Source organism: Chlorocebus sabaeus, chromosome 7, assembly GCF_047675955.1.
Source record: "Chlorocebus sabaeus isolate Y175 chromosome 7, mChlSab1.0.hap1, whole genome shotgun sequence".
Classification (NCBI taxonomy): domain Eukaryota; kingdom Metazoa; phylum Chordata; class Mammalia; order Primates; family Cercopithecidae; genus Chlorocebus; species Chlorocebus sabaeus.
Genome location: NC_132910.1, coordinates 117,733,478 through 117,759,520, shown reverse-complemented (window position 1 = coordinate 117,759,520; position 26,043 = coordinate 117,733,478). Strand labels below are relative to the sequence as shown.

Sequence of the window (26,043 nt, the reverse complement as noted above, 5' to 3'; positions counted from 1 at the left end):
TAAGAAAATAAGCAGTTTGTACAGTTTTAAAAGATTGTTTATTTTGTAGATTATTGTTATAGGGGATATTTGTGAACATACACGGTACAATTTTTATATTATTTTCCATTGCATAGAGTGTAAACATTATTTAAAATCTTCTACTATGTGTAGTTCATTATAATTAGAGATGTAAAATGCAAACTATATAATATTAGCTATGTTATAAACTTTTTCTGAGGTTTATTTTTTAATATACTATAGTTTTATTTTTTAGAACAGTTTTAGGTTCCCAGTAATACTGAGCAAGCAGAAGGTACAGAGTTTTCTCATATACTGTCTGCCTCCAGTGCTCAGGTCTCCCATGATCACCATCCCTACCAGAGTGATCCCACTTTGTTACAATTAATAAACCTTCTGGACATATCATTAGCCTCCAAAATCTATAGTTTACATTATGGTTCACTGTTGATATTGTTCATTCTACTCGTTTGGACAAAAGTATAATGGCCTGTATCCACCATTATAGTATGGCACTGAATAGTTTCCCTGTTCCCCAAATCCTCTTGGCTCTGCCTCATTCTTCTCCCCACCCGAACCCTGGCAACCATTGATCTTTTCATGCCTCAATAGTTTTACCTTTTCCAGAATGCCATACTGTTGGAGTAATACAGTATACAGCCATTGTAGACTGATTTCTTTCACTTAGTAATATGACATTTCCCTCAATGTCTTTCAATGGTGTGGCATCTCTTTTCTTGTTAATGCTGTGATTCATTTTAATGTAAGTTTTTAAATGTGCAAATATATTTATCTTCCATGGCTACATTTGTTGATAGCTGCTTGATGGGCATAGACTAATGCAAGAGAGAAGAACAGATATATGTCCTAAATCACATACAAAATAGAAGTAAAATATTGACCAGGTGTGGTGGTGTGCACTTGTAGTCGTAGCTGCTTTCAAGGCTGAGGTAGGAAGATCTCTTGATCCCAGGAATTCAAGATTGCAGGGAGCTGTGGTCATGCTACTGAATTTCGGCCTGGGTACAGAGTAAGACTTCATCTCTAAAAAACAAAAAGAAAGAAGCAAAATATTGTTATTGTGTTTATCTCCCTTTATCATAAACAAAAATGATTTAATTGTACTTTTCCCAGTTATCAAATTAACTGAAATATTCACAGACTTTTGGAGATGTGACATTTTATTATTGGTTGAATTCGTAGATTTTTATCAGAAATTGCAAACTTTGAGGCAGCAAGTCGGGAGACACATCTCTAACTACATTTCTCTGTCATAGAGATCAATGTGGCTCAAAGAATCATCCACAGAGTGATGCTGCTCTGTAACCTGAGTGGGATAGGTGCAGAAATTGAGTGTCAGCATTGGAAAAGCTTTCACAGCAACTTAACAGAAAAAAAAAAATTATATATTGATTCATTCTAATAGCAATGAATTTACTTTTGTATTTTTCATGTCTTTGTTTTTATTTCAATTTTTAAGTGGTTAATTTTCTTGTATTTTATAAAAGGTTTGTTCTGTAATCGATTAGGGGAAGAAAAACTGGTTCTTAATGACAAATAGTTTTAGAAGTGCTGACAAATAGTACAGGAACACACAGTAAAGTTTACTGAATTTGAAATTAAATAAAATGAGTGCACAATAGGGCAATTTTAGTTAACAATATCTTGTTGTATATTTCAAAATAAGTAAGAATGGAATTGGAATGTTCCTAAACCAAAAATGATACATGCTTGAGATGATGGATATTTCAATTTCCCTGATTTGATCATTGCACATTGTAAACTTGTATCAAAACATTATAGGTACTCTATAAATATGTATAACTATTACATATCCATAAAATTTTTTTAAAGGAAATGAGTAAGATTTGACCTCTCTTTCTTTGAAAATCCTGACATTAGAAAAAATGAATCACTATTTTGTCAAATGAGAAAAAGAGTTTCCAGAGATTTTCCAGCAACTTCTTGCCCTCCCTGTGTGGAAGAGAGCCTCTAAGATGGCCGCCATAATCCCGACATTCTGGTATTCATGCTTTTGTGCTCAAATTCGGGCTAGTGACTCACTTCTCCCAAACAGTGCTATAGCAATAGGATGTCATTTTGAAATCATCTTTAGAAAGATCGCATTTCATTTTACACATCCTCTCACGCTCTCTTGGAATTCCCACATTAAGGGAAACCAAGATGTGAGTTGCCCAGTGGAGAGGCCCATGTGGCAAGGAACTTGAACTGAGTCAGTGAGAAACTGAAGCCCTCAGTTCAAAATTTAGCCAGGAACAAAATCCTGCCCCCAAATAGGTGAAGTGTTGGAAGATAATTGGTCAAGACTTCAGCGGAGCAGGCAGCCCTGGTTGACACCTTGGTTTCAGCCTCGTGGAAGAGTTGCAGGCAGCAGCATTCAACTAAATCATGCCCAGATTTCTGATACTCAGAAAGTGTAAGATAAATGTCTGTTGTTCTAAGCTGCTAAATTTTGGCATAATTTATTTTATACCTATAGACAAGTGATAAATCTTTGCTAAAAAAGGGGGAGAATCACGTACTGCCACTGCAAACTCAAGTGGATTCCTGGGAACTGTTGTTAGCTGCAATCTTCCACATGACCTTCTGCTGATTATTATAATTCTGTTTTGACTTTCAGGTTGATTATTTGGCAGTATTATCTCAGTGTTTTGAAAAAGGTGAAATCTAAGACCAAATATTTGGACAAACCCCAATATATGCACATACTAAATTTTCGAATAGTGCAAAGGGTGTTTTGAAAGTCTTTTGTTTATATAATGTTAAAGAGATAATAAACAATATAATAGTCACAAAACAAAGCTTTTAGATAAGAATGAATCATATTTTAGTTCACAGATTTTAGAAACCATGAATATGAATGTAACACTATTACTACAAATAACAGCAACTATGCATCAGATTCTCAATTTATACATGTAGAAACCAAATGACAACAATGAAATAAATTAAAAATAGCATTTTAAAAACAAAAATAAAAACTCAGTGGGAACAAAACAGCTTTTAGTTTGTGTTTAAAAACAGATATGTTCAAAAAAGATATTCACAGGTATTAATCACAATAAAGAACTCAGAGGGAAATAATTAAAGTTCAGTGATAAACATATCCTCCTTAATCCCTAACCAGTATACAATACAAAATAGCTTATTTTTGCTATTAGAGGGGGAAGAAAGCACAGAAATACATTCTTGATGCAATAATGAAACAATGAATGCACCATTTTTCAGGATAGCACTTTCTTAAAAAGATAACTATTATTTTACTTTCATTTATGATGACTGTTATTTATTTTACACAGTATTTGGTTGAAATTTTGAACAGCTCTATTTTTGTTGACTCTATATGAAAATATTTAATCAGACTGACATGCATTTAATATTTATGTTATATAAATTTATTTTTTATTTATATTTGATGATATAATTAGTCTTATAAACTATATTCAGTATTTAGCATCATAGATGATTTAAAATTATGAATTATAAACTCTAAGATAATGCCATTATAAATATCAAATGTAAAATAAATATGGAAATACTATAAATATTTTTACATTATTAATATAATACAAATGTATTAATATTTATATTTATTGCACATATAGAAACATACATTTTTATAAAGAATGCAAAATAAATATGGAAATATTGGTATTGTTATTTTGCTTAATCAGTAAACAGTATCTAAAGTTTTGATTTACTGATCTAAGAAGCATTCTAGGATTCGAAGCATGTTTTTAGTACTTAGAGGTGCTTGACCTTAATTTAGCCTTTGATTTTCACTTTAAATTGAGGATCATAAAAATGTAGAATAGATATTTGCAACCTGTGTCTAAAACTTTTTCTGTATAGTACATCAAAAAGCTTTTTATAATCTTATTTTCCTTGGCTTCAGAATATACATCGTGATTTCTGTTTCTAAAAATATGATAAATTCATCTGTAGATTGTATCCAAAGCTAGATGAGATACTGATGGTCAGAAAAGAAAAATAAAAGTATTTAGAAAATTTAGAGACATTAAGGTTTTAGAATAGAATTATGCAAATTCTATTAACATTGTTAAAATTAATAATGTTCTTTAAGAACAAGAAACATCTTCTCCATCTCCACAAGAGTTTTTTCTTGTTTCCTGTATGAAATAGAGAAGTATTCCATTAAATATTGTTTTTTCACTTTTTTAAGCCTTCTTTTGGGGGTGAGATATAAGATAGTATAAGATAGTTTAGTACAGTGGTCTTTTTCAGTAAAAGACCAGAGAGTGAATATTTTAAGCTTTTCAGGCCTTATGGCCTCAGTCTTAACTATTCATCTCTGCTGTGGTAAGCACTAAAGTAGATATAACCTGTAAAAGAAGGATTGTGGCTAATAAAACTTTATTTACAAAACCAAGTTGTGGGCCTGGCCCATAGGCCATCATGGCTGCTGACCTGTGGTATGCTGGAATGGTTTCAAATGCAGGCTTTGGACTACACTTCTGGTATTCAAATTCCAAAAGTACTTCTAAATAGTTGTGTAACCTTTAGCAGATTATGTAATCTCTCTTTGCTTCACTTTCCCATCTGTACAATGGGAGTGATAGAATCACTTACCTCTTGCAGATATTGAGAGTGAAGTGTGCAGAACAGTTCCTGGTAGAGGGTGAGTGAGTAATAAATTCAAACCACTATTTTTCTTAAATGTTTTTACATGTGTTAATGTCTGTATAGTTACAATGAAGATTCTTAATATTTAAAAGTTCTTACCACAATGAGATACCATCTCACACGGCTTAGAATGACGATCATTAAAAAGTCAGGAAGCAGCAGATGCTGGAGAGGATGTGGAGAAATAGGAACGCTTTTATACTGTTGGGAGTATAAATTAGTTCAACCATTGTGGAAGACAGTTTGGCAATTCCTCAGGGATCTAGAACTAGAAATACCATTTGACCCAGCGATTCCATTACTGGGTATATGCCCAAAGTAGTATAAATCATGCTACTATAAAGACACATGCACAGGTATGTTTATTGTGGCACTATTCACAAGAGCAAAGACTTGAAACCCACCCAAATGTCCATGAGTGATAGACTGGATTAGCAAAATATGGCACATATATACCATGGAATACTATGCAGCCATAAAACAGGATGAGTTCATGTCCTTTGCAGGGACATGGATGAAGCTGGAAACCATCATTCTCAGCGAACTATCACAAGGACAGAAAACCAAACACCACATGTTCTCACTTATAGGTGGGAATTGAATAACTAGAACACATGGACACAGGGTAGGGGACATCACCCACCAGGGCCTGTCAGGAGGTGGGGGGCCAGGGGAGAGATAGCACTAGGAGAAATACTTAATGTAAATGACAAGTTGATGGGTGCAGCAAACCAACATAGCACATGTATACATATGTAACAAACCTCCACATTGTGCACATGTACCCTGGAACTTAAAATATAATAAAACAAACAAACAAAAAAAGTTCTTAATTTATTCATTGAGGCAAAGTATTTCTTTGTGCCTTTCTCTGAGATAAATGAATCATAAGTTTTGTATATCAATGTAAAATTAACCAGTACATATTCTCTATATATTCAGAGGGATTCTAACCTCAATTTTCAGAGGCTTTCAGAGACAAATGAGGAATTGTCCCAATGGCACTGTCCTTTTGACACAATTTATTTTATTTATGTTTTTAATCTGTGGTGAGTCAGAGAGCGTAAAATGCTCTGTAAAAAATAAAGGGCTCGCTAAAGTGTTATAAATGAATTCTTTCAGGATTCTAGTACACAACATGGAAAAATGAGTGCTACCTGGGTAATAAATGTAACACTTGGGGGCTTGAAACAGATAGTTTGTCTCATATAGATAATTCCTCTATACCCAGACAAAGCTTTACCTAATCTATTTTGTGATCAAATCATGTGTTCAGTATTTCTACACAGGAAAGTTTCCTCTTTTGTGAAATGTATTGGCTTAACGGTTATGCTAGCCATTCTTCCCATACTAAGATGAGATGTGTAAATGAGATCATATATATGCATAATATATAACATATTTCCAAAAAGAACAGACTGCCAATTGCTATTTTTTAGCTTTAGAACTAGCAATGCCTTATGATTTAGCTGATCTATCAAAATAGAGGAAGCAATAAAAGTTAATTATAATAGGAAAATTCTGAAGTTTGGTTTGACAGGGTTTGGGAGATTATAATCACAAAAAACAAAAATCATAGAAAATTTCCCTCCCAACTCCTTAGCATAGAGTTGCAAAATCATTATATTATTTATATTTCTGTGTAGATATATAAAAATTAACAAAGTATTTGTCAATAAGTGGAACAATAGCATATTAAACTTTGCTTTGATTATGGAGATTTTAATGAAAATAAAATTGTTGTAGAAAGGTTAAAAATCAGGGATCTCCCTGTCATTTATACTTCCTCCAATTATGAATATTTGGCTGGTTGACCTTCTCCTTGGGAAAAAGTAGGACCTTTCAGTGTAGAACTTCTGGCCCAATTTTTTCTTTCTTGGAGAAGACTAGGAGCCCAAAACACTTTCTGTAATTTTTGTTATGTTTGTAATTATGTTCTATTTGGGTGGAATTTGAGACTAGGACCCATTTTTCCACTTACTGGCTTGTGGAAAAATAATTCAACAGTGATGGTTGTTGCTTTCAAGCAAGACTTAATAGAAACCAGTTGATCAAGATTGGGAAGTTAGTCAGGAAAGTAAGTTTGAATTCAGAATAATTGATGGGTAGTAGGGGATTAATGAAAAATTCAGAAGGGAAAATAAGCCAGTGGATAAGAAAGAAAATATCAGAGAAATATGGATGGAATACAGATTAACATTCCTACGCAGAGCCAAGTTACTGCATGATTCCTCAGGATTTTCTCTAAGATTCTTCTACAGGCTTACATAACCATTTTCTAAGGCTAAAGCCAACATTTAGCATCAGATGCTCAATAAGGGAAGGACACTGGAAGGATTTACGTGATTAATTACAGCAAAATCCTGTGAACAAGGGATTGTTTGGAGGTTCTGTATCTGTGTATCTGAAGACGTGGTGTTATGAAAGACACACTTGACCTGACTCAAGATCTTGTATATTTTTTTCATCTTAACCATTGACTAATTGTATAACCTGGAGACCTTCCAGCTATTCATTGTTTTGCAGCAAACAAGCCCACTAAAAACCAACCCAAAATGTAGTGGCTTAAAACCACAGTTTATTATTTTATCTTACAATATCATATTCTGACCTTACTAGCTGGCTGCTTCTCACTTTGAGTCTCTAAAGTGATGGCAGCAAAATGGATGCCTAGTTTTGAGTCACTTGGAAGTTCAAAACGGTTCTCTCACATGTTTGGTAGTTGATTTTGGATGTCATCTGGTAGCTCTGCAGGGGATATAGACAAATGGCTTCTCTGTGTGGCTTGGATTTCTCTTATGGTGGTTGGAAGAAAGGTTTCTCATGAACTAGCACTAGAATAACCTGAATGCCATTCTGCCACATATTATTAGTCACAGTCATAAAAACATATTCAAGGGGAAGAGGATGAAAATTCATCTTTTGTTATGATTAAGTAGCAGGATGAATATGCAATGAGGAAAGCCATTGATAAAGGCCATCTTTGGAGATCATCTATGCCTATACAACAGAAGCTTTGGATTCTTTATCTCTAAATTTAGGAAGAACTAGGTAATACTTCAGATACCTTGGGAAATTAAATTTTTGGGTTCCTATATCCTATATCAACCTGTTTATAAGTTAGGTTCCCCAAGAAGACTTATCACTAGCAACACTTGTGATTTATTGGTTTTCTCTTCTTGCTCCCATCATGCTTTGAATAGGTTTCTCTTTACATACTTAGTCCATTCTGAATGCATCTGGCTTTCACATCAGATTCTGAGCTCCTTGAAGTCACCAGCTATGTACCACTCAATTTTCTTTTTCCTTAGAATCTATTGGAGCACAATAATTATTTATTGGAACAGTTGAAAAAAGTAAAATCCTAAGTCTGATATGACACTGGCAGATTAATAAGGTCATAATTTATGTACATTTGGCATCAGAAGTCAAGGGTCAGGGGTCACAGTGGAATTATCAAAAATCTGCTTTCCAACCACCTATTCCGTATCTTATAATCTTCCTAAAATATACTATATATTTTATTCAAAATTTTTGTTTTTATATGATATAATTTAATAGATATATTTATTTGTAGCATCATAATGATCAGTGACAAATACTAGAATGTTTTCCTGGCTATAAAAATAATTAGTGCCGTTTTCTAAATACATATTGTGAACTGGAACTATATTAATAGTTTGTATGCATTAATTTAATATTTACAAAGCTTAACACATTATTAGTCTCAATTTTCAGAAAATAAAATTGAAAGTCAGAGTGTAAATATCAGAGTAAATGGTAGATATAGGGTTCAAGCCTAGACTTTTCTTCTTCGAAGAGCTTGGTCTTTTCCCTGATGCTCTATTATTCCTTGCTGTTTGCATTCTTTGATATTTATTTTTCATTCTAATATATATTAATTGAAATTGTTAAGCTAAAATTTGAAAATTTGTTCCAGGACATCCTTAAATCTTCATAATTATTCTTTTTAGCATTTTATTAAATTTTTATTTTTTTCATCCTAATTTAACTGAAATTGGAGCCAATTGTTATGTGAACGAGATCACTCGTAAAACAGTGAGATATTTATTTTTGGAGCAAGAGGAAAAATGACATTTTAAATATTTTAAACAGTGATACATTAGTGAAATACTATTAATAACTATTAACATAATAAAATGTAATCCTGAATGACTTAAGAATAAACAATGTTTCTACTAAAAATACAAAAAAACTAGCCAGGCATAGTGGCGGGCGCCTGTAGTCCCAGCTACTCCAGAGGCTGAGGCAGGAGAATGGCGTGAACCCGGGAGGCGGAGCTTGCAGTGAGCCGAGATTGCGCCACCGCACTCCAGCCTGGGCGACTGAGCAAGGCTCCGTCTTTAAAAAAAAAGAAAAAAAGAAAAAATAAATAAACAATGTAACGTCAGTTGGAACTGTGAATTAAAAAGAAAAAAGTAAGACAGTACTATTGGAAAAGGCTGTCTGCTTTTTGGGTATAGTATAGCATTGATGCCATTACTTTAAGGGAGAATGTATTGCTAAGATGTTCATTTTAATAATAAAATGTTAATAAATATAGTTGGCAGTACTATAGCTGAATCTAATGTTGGTTTGTATGTATTTCAAATGGATGACTCTATATAGAGGTCTTATATGAAATCCTAGTGACATCAGACTTCAGGTAAGAAAGTGAAATACTATAGGAATATTATTAGCTAAACTCTTTTCATATAGATTGACCAGAATATTCTATACCCCAACCAGATCGAGACTGTCATATTTGCTTAGAATATGAGCATACTGTAACAAAAATAGTTACAATTGATAATCATCACTTTGACATTCATTTTATATTTGAAGTGTGCCTTCAAAAGTATTATCCTCTGTGTCTCACTTTATAATGATGTGATCTTTTTTCCATAGTTTTAAAATACTTTAAAGCAGTTAATATAAATTGCCAAATAGTTGTGAAAATATGCAACAAAATTGTGTTCAGTAGACTTCAATAGTGTCTCTGTTTACTAATATTTAAAAGTGTGATGCTTTGTAAGCATTTTTTTTCAAACATAGATTTTAGAAAGACTTTATTGCCGAAACAGTTCTTCATGCCACTGGGATGGCTTAAATGGCTTAATAATGGCTAACATAATGGCTGAGTGTTACTCTTTTTATGTTCATCTATAGGCATTTATGGAGCTTTTGGGTATCAAGATCTCCTATTCCCAATTGATTCTGTATCAAAATCTATGAGGATGCTTAAGCAATCTCTGACCTAGTTCTGTGCCAATCCAAATTATTCCTTCAGACAATGGGAGAGTTTATCAGTACAGATGTAGCTGTGTGGACACAAATGAGCCAAACAGTTGACCTTTCCATGTAAACTTATCCTTCCGACCCACTTCACCTGTACAAAGTCTAGTTGTAACTAGTTATTGGAACAGGAAACTAGCTTCTCCATACTGGGTGTGGTGTTTAGTTTTACTAATCACCTTTCTGAACTTATAGTTATGTTTTGTATTTATAAGAAAATAGAAATTTAGTCAGATATATTTGCATGTTATTTATTATAGTTAAATATGATAAGCAATATAAAGGTATAGGGCATGGACATATGAGAGCTTAGTTACATAAATGACAGTAAGTCGATATCAAAGGGTATTATATAGCCATTAAATATTTTGGAGAAAAAATACAGTTGTAAAATGTTCTTAATAAAATATTACACAAAAATCTGCATTTAAAATAGAATGTTTAATATGCTTTCAATATTATAAAATATGTGTACAGAAAATCTGCTACTAGTAGCAGTACTTTGTTGTAACGTATTTTGATTCATTTGTCTTTATTTACCAACAACTCTACATCAGCTGTCTTCACGTGAGTGATTTTTCTTCCAGAGGATATTTGGCAATAACTTGTTACATTTCCCTTTTGTCACACCTTGAGGAAGTGTCCCCACCAGTATCTCATGAGTAGAAGCAGAGGATGGTACTAAATAGTGATCAATGCACAGAATAGTCTCCCTACCCCTAACACAACAAAGAATTATCTGGCTCCAACTGTCAATAATGCTAAGGATGAGAAACTATGCTCTACGATACATAGATGTGTTCAATAAAGTGCACATATATTTTTAATTTAAAAATAGAGAAAAGGACACAGCATTAAAACCACAAGGAAAAAGACAGTTTAAACAATAAAACACCTAAGCCCAATTTTTATGTAGACTTTATTTTGTGGACAACTACTTGCAGTTATTATTTCTATAACTACAAGAAGTTGGCAATGGTTTAATATTAAATTCTAATGGTCTCTGTAATTCACTCCATAAGTTTTTGAACGTGTGTGACAAGAATCCAACTTTGCTTCTTGAAGCACTCAGGATTGGTTTCAGTCATTTAAACCCAGAATTTCTCCAATTGAAGGCATCTCTTGTAGCTGTTTTCTAAATCCCTAGTTGGCTTATTTTGGATATAAATTGAAGCCTGAGAACAACCAATATTCACACAAGGTTTTGTAACAAAAGAAATTGTGCCTGAATGAATACTGACGTGAAAATACTTTTATTTCTCATCCTGACAAAATTCGTAAGATTTAATGAGGTGAAACTATTCTTTTTTAATAAAAAAAAATGTCTAATGATGTCAGAACACAAAGAATATATCTAAAAATGGCTTAGTAGTGGGGCTACCTTCCTTTTCCATCATATATATGTCTGATCCCCACTGTGGTCAGACTTCAAGATTGCCCTTGACATAACCAAGAGAACCAAGTTCATGTTTCACAATTGTGATTATAGATTTTTACATAGCTGTGGTCCCAAACGCACCAAGCTTGACCATATTATTCTGAAGAAAGATCATTAAATGTGGTTGAGGTTAGATTTTAAAATTATGTTCTTTTAAAATATACATCCCCCCCTAATTCCTGCTCATCTATTCAGGTATTCAGTATTGCAAACACTATGTGTTGTGTGAAACATGCCGCTTTGACATTATGTGACTTCAGTGCTGACAATGTCAGTTCTACAGCTTTTCCACCTTCTTGGACTCTGTGATTTTTACATGAATGGAGTCACTATTACAATAAAAACTTAGCCACATCTTTTCAGGTGTTGCCACTGGTAGCTGTACCATGTCAGAATAATCTGAGATGACAGCAAAAACATTTTTCTTCTTGCATTCACTATAGCAATAAATGTAGGTATTTAAAAATTTGTTCCATTTGACTTTTTTTTTTTATTTTTTTGGAGAGAGCATTGGATTTGAAAATAGGAGGAGGAGTTTATGGCTGCTTGTAAGAAATCAGAAAAACAAAGAATTTGGTGAGCAGTAATGACAGCTTGTCCATGGTGTTACCCAAAGACACTGACAGACATAAAGTTGACCCTTATGAGTAGCTATTAAGATATAGCACCTCCTTTATTCCAGATATGGTGCTGGCATTTTACACAGTTGATAACTAATCCCAATATCTCCCCCTCAAATAGGTAGAGATTATTTTTCCAACTTTCATCACAGGAATCTGAGGAGAGTCTAGGCCATCATCTTTTCTAAAGTGATGCAGCTAATGAGTGGTAGAGCCAGACTTAAAATTCTGGTTTGCCTGTCTCCAAATCCATCACTCACGTGTGCATGCCGAGCTTTCTGTTCTGCTTCAGGAGAGATGTAAAACTATAGCGGCCCAATTCCTCCCCACGCTTGGAATGAATAATAGTCATCATCCTCAAATAGTAAGATACATTTTTAAAAATAAAAGATACTAAATGAGTATGTTATGTTGCTCAGCTCAAGTTTTGAGACGTTTATTGGAGTAATTTAATTTGAAAGTCTAATTTTCCAAGAATTGTATCATGCTATAATTGTATTTAAAAATGTTTTAAAGACAATAAATAATCAGTGTTTGTTTAATTATCTAGTAGCATTATCCTTTCTTAATCTAATCCTAGATTATTTAGTGGAAAATCTATGGGTATAGATTGCTATAATTTGCCTTCCTCTTAATATAACCCTATCTGGACATAAATGTATCAACTACAGTGATGTCATTTTTTTCTCTTTGTTTCATTTTTTAAAAAATTTGAAGTTAGTGGAGTGCAATTTCAGGAAGTACTGATTAACTGTTTGTCACATTAAAAAAAACTCCTGAAACTTAATTTAAAATTTTCATAAATAAATTAAAGGATTGTCTTTAATTATATGATTGAAGTCAATACTTCATTTTCTTCCTTATACAGTGGAGACACTGAAAAAGAGGCTAGAAAGAAGATTCAAAAAAGGAAGATAAGTCATTATATAAAAAGGATAACTGCACTCATATGTTTATCACAGCACTGTTCAGAAGAGTAAATATATTAGATTCAATCGAACTGTCCATCAACATGTGATTGCAAAAAGAAAATGGAATACCGTTCAGCCATAAAAAGGGAATGAAATGTCTTTTGCCTCAACATGGGTGGAACTGAAGGCCATTATTTTAAGTGAAACAACTCAGAAAGAGAAAGTCAAACACCTCATGTTCTCACTTATAAGTAGGAGCTAAATAATGTGTACACATTGGCATAGAGTGTGAAATAATACACATGAGACACCTGGAAGGGTGGGAGGGTGTGAGGGGTGAGAGCTGAGAAATTTCTTAATGGGAACAATGTACACTATTCAGGTGATGGTTACGCTAAAAGTTGAGATTTCACCATTATGTGATATTCATATAACAAAACTGCATTTGTACCCCTTAAATTTATACAAAGAGAAAGAATCTCTGCTTACCCCATTTGAATTCTGTAGCTTCTGTAGCTTTCCAATTAACTGACTTGAGTGGGTCTAACAGTTTAGAGCTTGGAAATGTTACAACTTCACCATGATGTGCTACTCTGTTCTGGCAGGTTACCATAGTGACAACAGTGTATTAATTTCAACAGTGACATCTTTTTAATTTATAATAAAATATGATATTAATGAGGAACTTTTATAAGGCTTTTAGAGTGGTAAAAACAGTAAATAAATAGACAGTCTATTTGGCCTTACTTTTCAAAATTCTTTCCAGTATGCTTTGCCCTACCTTTGTGCTGTACTGTCATATTTACTAAGTATATTGTAAATATATTGCATTGATTCTTTTCCATATTAAAGAATTAAACTTTAGGCAGGACTTAATTAGGTGTGCCTGTTTTTCAACCTCTAGATTGCATTTTGATGAACTCCTTAGATATTCGATTAATGAGAGAATGATTTGCATGAAGCATATTTATACTCCATGAGCCATTGCAGAATCACTTGGTATTTTCCCTGCTATATTAATAGTTCCATTTACTGTTGTACTAGGGGACAATGATGTTATATAATTGGAAACTGGTAAGATACTTTATAGCTTATTAGCTTAGGGTAATTATCTGCAAGTTATATTATGCATTGAATTGTAATTGAAAATATTGCATTGTAATATTTAGGAGAAGTGGCAACCAAAAATAGTTAAATTGTTATATTAGCCATTGACTTGCAATGAAAATGAACACATTTATTGGAAGACATTTCTGTAACTTGTAAACAGTGTGTTCCTTTTTGATAACTATTCTTTTTCTCTTGTTTCTTTTTTATTTTTATTTATTTATTTTATAATTTGCTGCTTGCCATTGCAGGAAGTAGAGGTTTGTATACAGCTTCTGTGTTTCATATTTAATTTTAGATTTTATATGAATCCTTGCATTTTAATTACTCATATACACTCAATTCACATTATTTTCCCCCTTAGGATGATTATTTCCGCACTTGGAGTCCGGGAAAACCCTTCGATCAGGGTAAGAATCTAACTATTTTAAAATAAAAATCTTTATATGTTCATAATCATTGTACTTTTAGAAATGATATTTATTGTGTGGTTAGGCTTGAAAATACTAAATACAAGAGCTTACATGAATGGAAAAATTTATGCAATGATTACTTATATTTCAGCACAATATTTTTAGAAGTAAGCAATTAGTTATCATGATTATGTCAGAATGTCTTTTATTTTTAGATACATGTTTTAGATGACTGATTTGGGCTTCTGAATGTTACCAGGTTTATTTTTATCAGTAGATACAAGTCACTTCATCCAGTTTTCAAGTGCATTCACTGGGCAATAGATTTGTTTGTGCAAACTTTTAAAACAAATGGCTTTTTTTTGCCTCTTTTCCAATTAATAAAAGATTTCCTTTAAGATGAATAAATTCATAATTAGACTCAGCTGGGGTCTTAACAAGACCCAAAAGGAAAAATGTTACACAAAATTGGGGCTTCCCCACCTCTTTTCAAACAGCTTGCAATTCTGATTAACTTACCTTTAAATGGAAAACAGGAAATATGGATGAAAATGGAAATACTTCTACATGTGCAATGAGAATGGACACATCAAACCCCAAGCAATCATAGTTACATAAATAACTAAAGAGATTTGTTTACTAAAGTTCACATTTAAAAAGTATCTTACTTTTAAAGTTTCTTTTTGTAACTTTCTATAGTCTGTGCAAAGTAGGAAAAAAAAAAAAATTCTTCTTTACATAGAGTATATAGTAACCATGCAAAAGATAATACTCTGTAAAGTAGTCATACTTAAAAATAGAAGTCTTTGTAAGAGTGTTTAGGTAAATGATTAGATGATGAAGACATAATATGTTATTTAAAAGAGCTTAGAGTATTTTGCTATGTTACCAGATTTTTACTTCATATTTGGGGTGAATGCTACAACACCCATGCTGTATGAGTGAGAAACCACCTGTGTCCACCTAGACATAGACCATCATCAACATTGGTATTAACATGGAGTCTGAAACGGTCATTCAAATTGGGTATCTTCTTAAAATGACCTTTTTTTCTTATATATTTCATTTGATTTCACTATCATACAGTGTGTGTATGTGAGATCAGCATTTTAAAATTATAAAAGAATTATTTTTGAATTTGTTGCTAATAAGTCAAGCCAATGCAATAAAAAAATAATGACATGCAGACAGAGATGTTATTTGCTGGCTTTCTTGGAAAATGAATTTTTATGATGGAATCATAAACCTTGTAAAATGGGTGTTAGCTATGAAATTTGTCATACTCGGTGCATCCAGTTATAATAAAGATGCTTTTATTTTCCTTTATGTGTGCATGACATTGTGTTGAACTGCAATTTATCTCTCTTAAAAAAAGAATGCTATTTTAGAGTCTTCCAAACAATTAATGATACAAGACTGATTTGCTTTACTATTCAGAGAGGTTTTTAACCTACTAACTTAGAAATATTATGTTTATCAGGCAGGAATAAGCTTATGACATCATAATAGCTAATATTTATGAAAAATGTCCTATTTTGAGTGACTACTCCAAGTTTTTGATATATATTATTTAATTTAGTTGTTATAACCCTGCAAAGTAGATGAGAAAGTTAAGATATTGAAAGAAGTTAAGCTCCTGCCCAGGTTATATTCCCACAGTGTGGCAGAGTGGGGATTTAGATTCAGTCAGTCTGAACCCCCAAACCTATTTCCTAATTGCTACGCAATATTACCACTAACTTGAACAAATGTTAGAAATAAAGTTAAAACAATATTTTGTGGGCTATTATCGGGGGAACCAGCCCCCAATATTTCAATGTAGATTCTTTTCTATTTTCCCTAAGTGTTGGCTGATCTGAGAAATAAATGGAAAGAGTACCAAAGAGAGAAATTTTAAAGCTGGGTGTCCGGGGGAGACATCACATGTCCGCAGGTTCCATGATGCCCCTGAACCTCAAAACCAGCAAGTTTTTATTAGCGATTTTCAAAGGGGAGGGAGGGTACAAATAGGATGTGGGTCACAGAGGTCACATTTCAAAGACAATAAAATATCACAAGGCAAATGGGCAGGGCAAGGTCACAAGGCCAGGGCGAAACTAGAATTGCTGATGAAGTTTCATGTCCCACTGTGCATGCATTGTCATTGATAAACATCTTAACAGGAAACAAGGTTCAAGAGCAGAGAACGGGTCTGACTAGAATTTGCCAGGCTGGAATTCCCTAATCCTAGAAAGCCTGGGGGCACTGCAGGAGACTAGGGTGGGTTTCATCCCTATCTACAACTGCATAAGGCAGACACTCCCAGAGCGGCCTTTTTAGAGGCCTCCCCCTGGGAATGCATTCTTTTCCCAGGCTGTTAATTATTAATATTCCTTACTAGGGAAAGAATTCAGCAATATTTATCTTACCTGTTTTTGGCAATAAGAGAAATATGACTCTGTCCTACCTGGCTCCCAGGCAGTCAGACCTAATGGTTATCTCCCTTGTTCCCTGAACATTGCTGTTATCCTGTTCTTTTTTCAAGGTGCCCAGATTTCATATTGTTCAAACACACATGCTTTATGAACAATTTGTGCAGTTAATGAAATCATCACAGGGTTCTTAGGCAACATACATCCTCAGCTTAAGAAGATGACAGGATTAAGAGATTAAAGGCAGGCATAGGAAATCACAAGAGTATTGACTGAGGAAGTGATAAATGTCCATGAAATCGTCATAATTTATGTTCAGAGATTGCAGTAAAGACAGGTGCAAGAAATTATAAAAGTATTAATTTGGGGAACTAATAAATGTCTATGAAATCTCCACAGTTTATGTTCTTCTGTCACAGCTTCAGCAGGTCCCTCCCTTCGGGGTCCCTGACTTCCCACAACAGACTATCAGATCTCAAGTTTTGATTTCTTGAACATATATGGTTGATAAACATTTAATAAAGTTTTGTATCAAAAAAATAAAAATAGAACAAAAATTAGATTGAGCTATGTGTATTTGTTTGTGGCTTTGAGTCAAATTAACCAACCTAGTTGTAGACCACACTGAAGAGTGAGCAAAATAATCCTATTTCCATCTAAATAGTGTGCATCATCTAGACAGAAAAGACATGAGATATGTTCATTTCTCATATGTTTCTCACTTTTTGATGACAGACTCTTCCTTCAAGTATTATTTTCAAAAGCTTATTGGTATGTTGAACATGAAACCATTTAAAATACTTTTTATGAGTATTTTTAGTTTTTAATTTACCATGTTTTTCACTGAATTATGGACATCCATATTATATCAATATAAGCTGATTTTCCCCTATTTCATTTTTAAGAGGTTTGCATGTTTCCTAAAAAAAGTGAAGATAGCTGGGTGCTGTGGCAGGTGCCTGTAGTCCCAGCTACATGGGAGGCTGAGGCAGGAGAATAGCGTGAACCCGGGAAGCAGAGCTTGCAGTGAGTGGAGATCGCGCCACTGCAGTCCAGCCTGGGTGACAGAGCAAGACTCCATCTCAAAAAAAAAGTGAAGAAAAAGTTACCTTGTCATTATATTTTAATACTGGTATTTATACTATTTTAACAATTCATATATCCATTTAAAGTTATCCTTTCTTCAATTTCTATAGAATGCACCATAAAGCATACAGAAATTAAAGTAACACCAATGAAAATGTTAATTAATATTTTATAATATGAATGGTGTAACTTCTCAGCACAAAACTCCTTTCTACATATGCATACATATGCAGACAAATACATACATACATAAACATATTGATTACATATTTACACATGGACAGACACATTTACACTTGCAAATTTGGTTCCAGGCAAAATCAACTGATTGTTCATATACACCTGATCTACCTTTTGGTTTAACCGTGACATATTTTTCATCTCATTTAAGTTTCTTTAATAAATCATTTTTCCAGTTTCTTTATTTTTTACCACTAAAACAGTAAGAGTTTTGGGGAAATAAAATGTTTTCAAATAAGCTTAAGTAAAAACTATTTTGATGATGGTAAATCTGCTGCAAAATGAACTAAAGCATGCCAATACCAACAATAAATTGGTCTGGATATCTCCACACTGATTTTTCTGTGATATTATTTCTCTTCATTAGTGCAGTTAATCATGAGTTGACATGACAGAAATTACCTGAAAAATTGTTTTGATGAGGACACATATCTTGAATAAGGCATAAAATGAATATTCTTTGCTATATTTACTATGATACATAAACTGAAGGGAAAATGCATGTGTGAACCTAGGTGGTAGCATGATGAAGATTTTGAACAATTTAATCAATGCTTTAGATAAATATGCTGTAGCTTTCAAAAATAAATATTCACATTTTTCCATTCATTATGTTCAATCTGCCTTGTTTGTGGTCATGGATTAATATTGGTGTGTAAGAGATACATCAGTAAAGTTCCTAGCAGTGAATCCTGACAGTTGCTCAGAGAATCTGCTTGAACTGAGGTACCCCATCTACAAGGATCACCTCTTATTTAAACGTTATTTTCCCCAGCATATGATAAATATCATAAATCTCTAGGTGTCCTAAGGTGAAAGATTTAGAAGGAAAATATGCTTTCGAGGTTTTCCTAGCTTTGCTATCCAAAGGAGCTTGGTGTGCCCCTACTTGGTCTCTACCATGGTAGTAAATTATTATGAATAGATTAAAAATGAAGAAGATCAATATATAGAGATCCAGAGATATAAGAACGAACCCATTTCATTGTTTGATGTATTTCTCCTGCTCCTGCACATTTTTGGGGATCTTGAATTAGGGTCAAGAAGTGTAGCTGTGGCTCAGATCAACACCCTTCTGTCTTTTCTCAGCAGTTTCATTGTGTGCTTTCTTCTTAAATCAGAGCCTCTCAGGAAGGGCAGCCTGACTCCTACTGGTTTGTTAGATTGGAGTTCTTATTTATTTATTTATTTATTATTGAGATGGAGTCTCACTCTTTCACCCAGGCTAGAGTGCAGTGGCCTGATTTCAGCTCACTGCAACCTCTGCCTCCTGGGTTCAAACAATTCTCCTGCCTCAGCCTCCTGAGTAGCTGGGATTACAGGTGCCCTCCACCACGCCTGGCTAATTTTAGTATTTTTAGTAGAGACAGGGTTTCACCATGTTGGCCGGGCTGGTCTCAAACTCCTGAACTCAGGTGATCTCCCCTCAGCCTCCCAAAGTGCTGGGATTACTTGCGTGAGTCACAGCATGTGGCCAAGATGGCAGATAATTCAATGAAAGTTCCCGAAGAGGAAGTATGTGAGGAAACCGTTCCTAAACTCAAGCAGCTCAGATAATCTAGCCATGAGAGACAGATACATGGCAGCTAAACTTACAACTAGAGGAAGCATTCTGGAAAGGATTAGAGGGTCGGGGGAGGGGGAGTTGTGAGAAAGAAATAACTAGCTCTTTGGAAGGGCAGTCATGTGTTTAGCTATATACTTATCCATTGTATTAATCTCTTCAGAATCATTTCTTAGAACTTTATCTGATTCCCATCATTTTTTCCATCCATTTGCAAAATATCTCGTATATAATAACCGTCACAGCCTGTTATGTCCTTTTGCAATCAGTATTTGGCTACAAAGGACAAGCTGTTGAGATTTCATCTGGAGCTTTTATTCCCTCCAATGAACAGAGCTGTTCATAGTATTATGGGTGTAATTATTTCTGATACTGAAAAAGACTAGTGTTTGAGGAAATGCACCCCTAACTTAGCTTCCTCTTCTTAAAATGCATTATCAAACTTCTTAAGGAATAGGTTATGTAGATTAGACAATGTTGATATTGGCTGTCTCCCAGATGCCTTTAATTTTTACTTGTTTACATGAGTATCATTCATTTTTTATGGTTTCGGATGGCATTTATTGATAGTATTCTGAAACAATAGAAAGGTCTGATCCATCCTTCACAATAGGGGCATGGTGGTATCATAATGCTGCTTTGTTTAAGAACTTGGGGACTTTTGTCATTTTTCTAGTGGAAAAATTGGTGTTCCCAGTATTGAAATTCAGTGGAGGCAACATACAAGGATGATTACATGATTACAGTATTTTCTGAAAGTGATTTCAGTCATTTAGAAATGTAAATTCTGAGCTTTTATTTGATTGAACCAGTATTTGATTAATTCACATGAATTGATTTAGGAGTTTTGAATATGTTTGGACAAGTTCCCTGTTTAGACATTCAACTTCTAATCGTCTTATCAATGTATATACCCTACTTTGGTTGCATCATCCATATTGGCAACCTTAGATCGTAGAAGTCCTTTGTATCCCTGAGGAAAACCTGCTAAGAAATTATATTCAACCTAGAAACCAACAGTAATGCTCATTTACTCTGTGTCAGATTTAGTACCTAAGAACTACATAGAGCTTCTAAATGAGAAATTTATTTCATTATCCAATTCTTACTTCTTTATACAATGATGGTGTTTTATTTGTTTTACACCATAACCCATAAAATGTAGCACCAAAAATCTTAGATTGTTTTGTTCTATCCCAAATGAAGGTACATGTTCCATAAAATAATAAATACTATGTAAAGGTCTGTGTTTTTAATTTGTAAGGTAAAATGAAAATTAGTATATAATACTTGATTTGCTTCATATCACATTAGCCTATATAGGTGTGCAAGAAGGCAAATTATATCTATTTTCCATTTCCTTATGTGTTATTAAGCTGTAATCAAATATAGAGAGCAGGAAATTAATCAAATTAATTTAGAAGGTATTTAGTAATTTAAGAAACAATGCTGTTCAGAAGCCGATCCTGGCTTTCAGAAAGTGAAATGACAATTGCAGAATTTAACTGAAGACCCACAATCTAGGAATGGAACCACTGCTCTTTTGACAGTCCAGATTGCCTGACACACTGATAATCGATAATTATCAGATAATCTGGAAAGTCCAGATTGCCTGACACACTGATAATCAATAATTAGGTGTCAGGTGAAAGTCAGGGTCGGCTTGTGAAAAGTTAAACACGCTAAGTGTGAAATGTCAACCCTCACTCTAAACTTTCCCTGTTCAGAGCATCAGATGAAGACTTCATTGGGTTTTACAGTGGTTTTCTGTCTTTTGCTAGTCCATTGAAGAAGGGAGTTTGAAAGTTGTTGTACACTGCTATAGATTGTCTGCCCATGTCCTTCCTGTGATAGCGTAATTGTTTATGGAAAGTATCTTTAATAAAGCTGGATACAGTTTATCTTGGAAAAAACAAAAGAAAGAAACAATATTATTATCTCAAGCCTTGTTAATCTACCATAGCAAGAACTATTATAAAGATTGAAAAAACTCTGGACATACATAGAAAGTCATACTTTTACCAGGAAGCCTCTACTGGCTAGAGAAGTGATTCTCAGTCCTGGCTCTACAGGAGAATTACTTCACACTCATTTAAAAAGTATAGTCGCCTAGGCTTGATCCCTGAATGTTTTGATGCAATTGATCTTTTGATCCCTGAATGTTTTGATTTAATTAATCTGGGCACTTGGTGTGTGTGCCTAGGCCTTTTTTTTTTTTTTTTTTTTTTTTTGTATTTTACTTTTTAAAAAATTACAGCAAAATATATGTAAGATAAAATTTACCATTTTAACCACTTTAAGGACTATAGTTCTGGGGCATTAGGTACATTCATATCCTTTTGCAATCATTGTTATTATACATCTCCAGGACCCTTTTCATCTTCCCATTAATGACTATCTTCAGTTTATTGGGTATGAACTGAAACTATTTATGCATTAGACAATAACTCTCCTTTCTCCCTCCCCCTCAGCACTTGACAACCCCAATTTTGTTCTGTTTCTTTGAATTTGACTTTTCCAGACATCTCCTGTAAGTGGAATCATACAATCTTTGTCCTTTTGCGATTCACTTATTTCACTTAGTGTAATGTCTTCAAGGCTCAGCCATGTTGTGGCGTGTGTCAGAATTTCCCACTTTTTAAGAATGAGTAATATTTCATTGTATGTCTATCCCACAGTTTGTTTCTCTATTCATCTCTCCATAGACACCTATGTTACCTCCACCTTTTGGCTATTGTGAATAATGCCTCTACAAATGTGTGTGTCGAAATATGTTTGGGTCTCTGCTTTCAGTTCTCTTGGTTATATACCTGGAAATGGAATTGCTGGATCATATGGTAATTGTATTTATTTGGGAAACAACCATATTGTTCTCAATAGCAACTGCATGATTTTATATTCCCACTGGCAATCCCTAGTGTTCCAATTTTTCCTTATCCTTGTCAACATTATTATTTTTTAAAATTAAAATCTATCCTATTGGCTGTGAATGTGATTGTGTTTTAAACTCCAAAATTTGTTATTTTGTGCAGGTATAGTAGAGAATCATAGGGTACTAGCAATAGCTTATCAAAATAATTCATTTCTGTCATTTCCTTTAGTAGTACTGAGAATTTTGTGTCAAAAGAGTTCTTCTTATGAAAACAGCCCAAAGTGTCAGAGAATTTTGACTGACCTATTCACTTTTTCAGATCTGGTGTCAGAAGCAGGTACCAAAGGGCTTTGAGAATAAATTGTGGGAAGCAAGGAAACCCCCAAAGAAAAATCATTGTCTCTGTTGAACAAACACCACCTATATGTCAAGTATTTTATAGAAGACACTTACACTACCTCAAAAAGTAGATATAAAGCTAGTATGTGGTGTAGCGGAGGTTTGGAATTTTGTATTTGTGGTTTTGAAGGACATTTACTCTTTTGTTATGAAATACTGATTTATAATCAGCTTGCCTGGTTTATTTCTCAACTCAGACTATACTCTTTTCATGAGAAGACATGGTGGGAATGGCACAGCTGAACACAGGCAGCTAAAGGGTCAATCATTTGGCATATGTTGTTGAATCATATTTAGAATTGTTCCACAAGAGAGGATATGAGGTGTTTGTAACTTGTATTCTAATATTTAGAATCTAGAAATACAGTGTTTTAAACTGATTGCCTCTAATGTCTGATCTTCATAAATGATCTTTGGATAAATTGAGCATTCATCTGATAATACATCACTTAACATCTAGATTTTAGAGCATCATTTTCCTGATTCTAATGTATTTTATATCAAATATTATTAAAAAATCATTTCTCAGGTCAAAATACATCTATTTGCACTGCTTCTCAAACTGACTCGTGGTCTGTATAAAAAAGAGGTGATATAATCTGGGTTTGTATTTCAAAATCCTCATTGAGACACCAGCGAGTCTAGTATGTTTGTTTGCTGTCACACAAACCCTCTAAAAGTTCCACATGCGATCAACCTGCACTTCACTTCCAGCCTTTAGACAGTATACTTGGTGTTGTGAAGAAGCTAATATCCGAAAGAATTTGAAATTTGCTAATATTGTACCCACTTTACTTACAAATATTTTCATTAGTAGGAAGGGATAACTCAAAGACAATAAAAGTCTCAAAGATGTTTGACCTCAGGAAGCAGAGGCTGCAGTGAGCCGGAATCACGCCATTGTACTCCAGAGTGGGTGACAAGAGCGAAACTCTGTCAAGAAAGGAAGGAAGGAAGGAAGGAAGGAAGGAAGGAAGGAAGGAAGGAAGGAAGGAAGGAAGGAAGGAAGGAGAAAGAAAGAAAAGAAAAAGAAAATTAACTTTGCTTGAAATACTTTGGAATATGCTGTGTTTCTATCTTTGCATATCTGATAATCTCCATAGGTTTAGGATTTAACTTTCATATGAAAAAATGCTAAGTGATTTTTCAGTTAACCTTTCTTATTGGAGAACTAGATAAGTTATATTTTTATGGTTCAACCACCAGTAATTCTTAAAAGTGAACAAGCACTTTTACATAAATACCTGTCTCCCACGTATGTATCTATCATTATTTATCCATGATGTCAAGATGATTATTGTGTAATTAATTGTGCCAAAATTACAAGGATAAATAAAAATGAATGAAAGATAAATAAAAATACAATGACTACTCAATTCTTCAATCCCAGTTGTACTGGGATTGTATCTAACTGGAGCCTTCCACTTAATCAGAAATGACTTAATATGACCTTAGATTTAGAAGCCCATAAAATTATCTTCACTAAAACAAGTTTCTCTCTATTACATATTTTCCACCATGGAAATATTCTTTCATAATTTATGTGTGAGCTGAAAATATGTTTTTCTAAGGCATTTGTTATGGAAGGAAATACTATTTCTTCGCTGTTGAAGTTTCCAGGTATGTTCAGTTTTATACAGTTGTCAGAATCTTCTAGTTTTCCTATCATCTGGATAACAAAATACTATGTAATAATATGTATTAGGCATGTCTGGTTTCTTCTGACACTTATTTTAAAACAATATGAAATCATGTGTATAATACTTTCACTTTTGAAATATATCACACACTGCTTTTTTTTCTTTTGTATTTCTGTAAATTACCTAACAATCTAGTATGTAAACTCTAGACTAATGCTTGTTTACATAGTCTTAAATGTCTAAAAAGATGAAAAATTGAACATATTTACTTCCACTAGTGAATACTAGATCTTTTTAGACAGTATAATTAATATATAATTATTTCAGGAAATTGTCTCTTACATGCTTTAATTAAGATAATGTCTAGTATTTTTATACTCTTCCTATAACTTTCTAGGGGAAACCATATATATGGAGCTCAGGAATAGTTCTACTTAACATCTTCTCTTTCTTTTTTTTTTTCTTTTCGAGACAAAGTCTCGCTCGGGAGCGCAGTGACACGATCTCGGCTCACTGCAATCTCCGCCTCCCTTGTTCAAGGGATTCATTCTCCTGGCTCAGCCTCCCAAGTAGCTGGGATTACAGGTGGACATTACCACACCTGACTAAATTCTGTATTATGTAGAGATGGACTTTTGCCATGTTGGCCAGGCTGGTTTCAAACTCCTGACCTCAAGTTATCTGCTGATCTGGGTCTCCCAAAGTGCTGGGATTATAGGCGTGAGCCACAGCACTAGGGTTACTTAACATATTTTCAACCACCACTTAGTCTTCTCATTTAGTTTCAATTGTTATAGAATAGATAGTAAAGATAGTGGAATCCCCACTGAAAACAAATATTAAAATGCCTATAGAAAAATCATTGTCTGACTGCCAAAGTTAGAATCTAAATTGTTATAGTGTCTTAAGTTTAGGTCAATAGTGTTAAGTGAGTTGGCAAGCTCCATAAACCAACCAATCCAATAATTCTAACATAACCCATAAATTCATATTATGAATTTTTCTTGGTGGCTTATTTTGGGAAATTCATACAATGGTTTAAAAGTCATAATTTGGCCTTTGCAAAAAGATAGAAGTTTATGACTAGTTATCAATCAATATGAACTTATATGTCTTGCCTCATCAAGTTGTTAGAATACATCTTCAGTCAAAAGCGAAACAGTACTTTCCTAATTTTTAGATCTTTAACTTTCTACTTAATATAACTTCTCTCTGCTCAAATTATTTTTATAGTTACCCTATTTTTAAAATATTCATTAGATGTTACAAGCAGTTACATTTATGACAAGATGTCATCTATCAAATTCAAGCTCTGCTTTCCCTATGAAGATGCCTCTTATGACTGTGAATGCATTCTCTTTTAAGTTCACTATACTTATCTT

General features: G+C 33.7%; 1 protein-coding gene across 2 annotated transcripts in view; it reads left to right on the top strand.

Moving 5' to 3' along the window:
* Window positions 1-26,043, top strand: part of SPOCK3 (SPARC (osteonectin), cwcv and kazal like domains proteoglycan 3) — a 495,024-nt gene that overhangs the window by 166,531 nt on the left and 302,450 nt on the right. For both annotated transcript variants that reach the window (XM_008000219.3, XM_073017709.1), the window contains one exon: window positions 14,401-14,446. In XM_008000219.3, coding sequence (XP_007998410.3) covers window positions 14,401-14,446 — 46 coding nt within the window. The remainder of the gene's footprint in view (window positions 1-14,400; window positions 14,447-26,043) is intronic.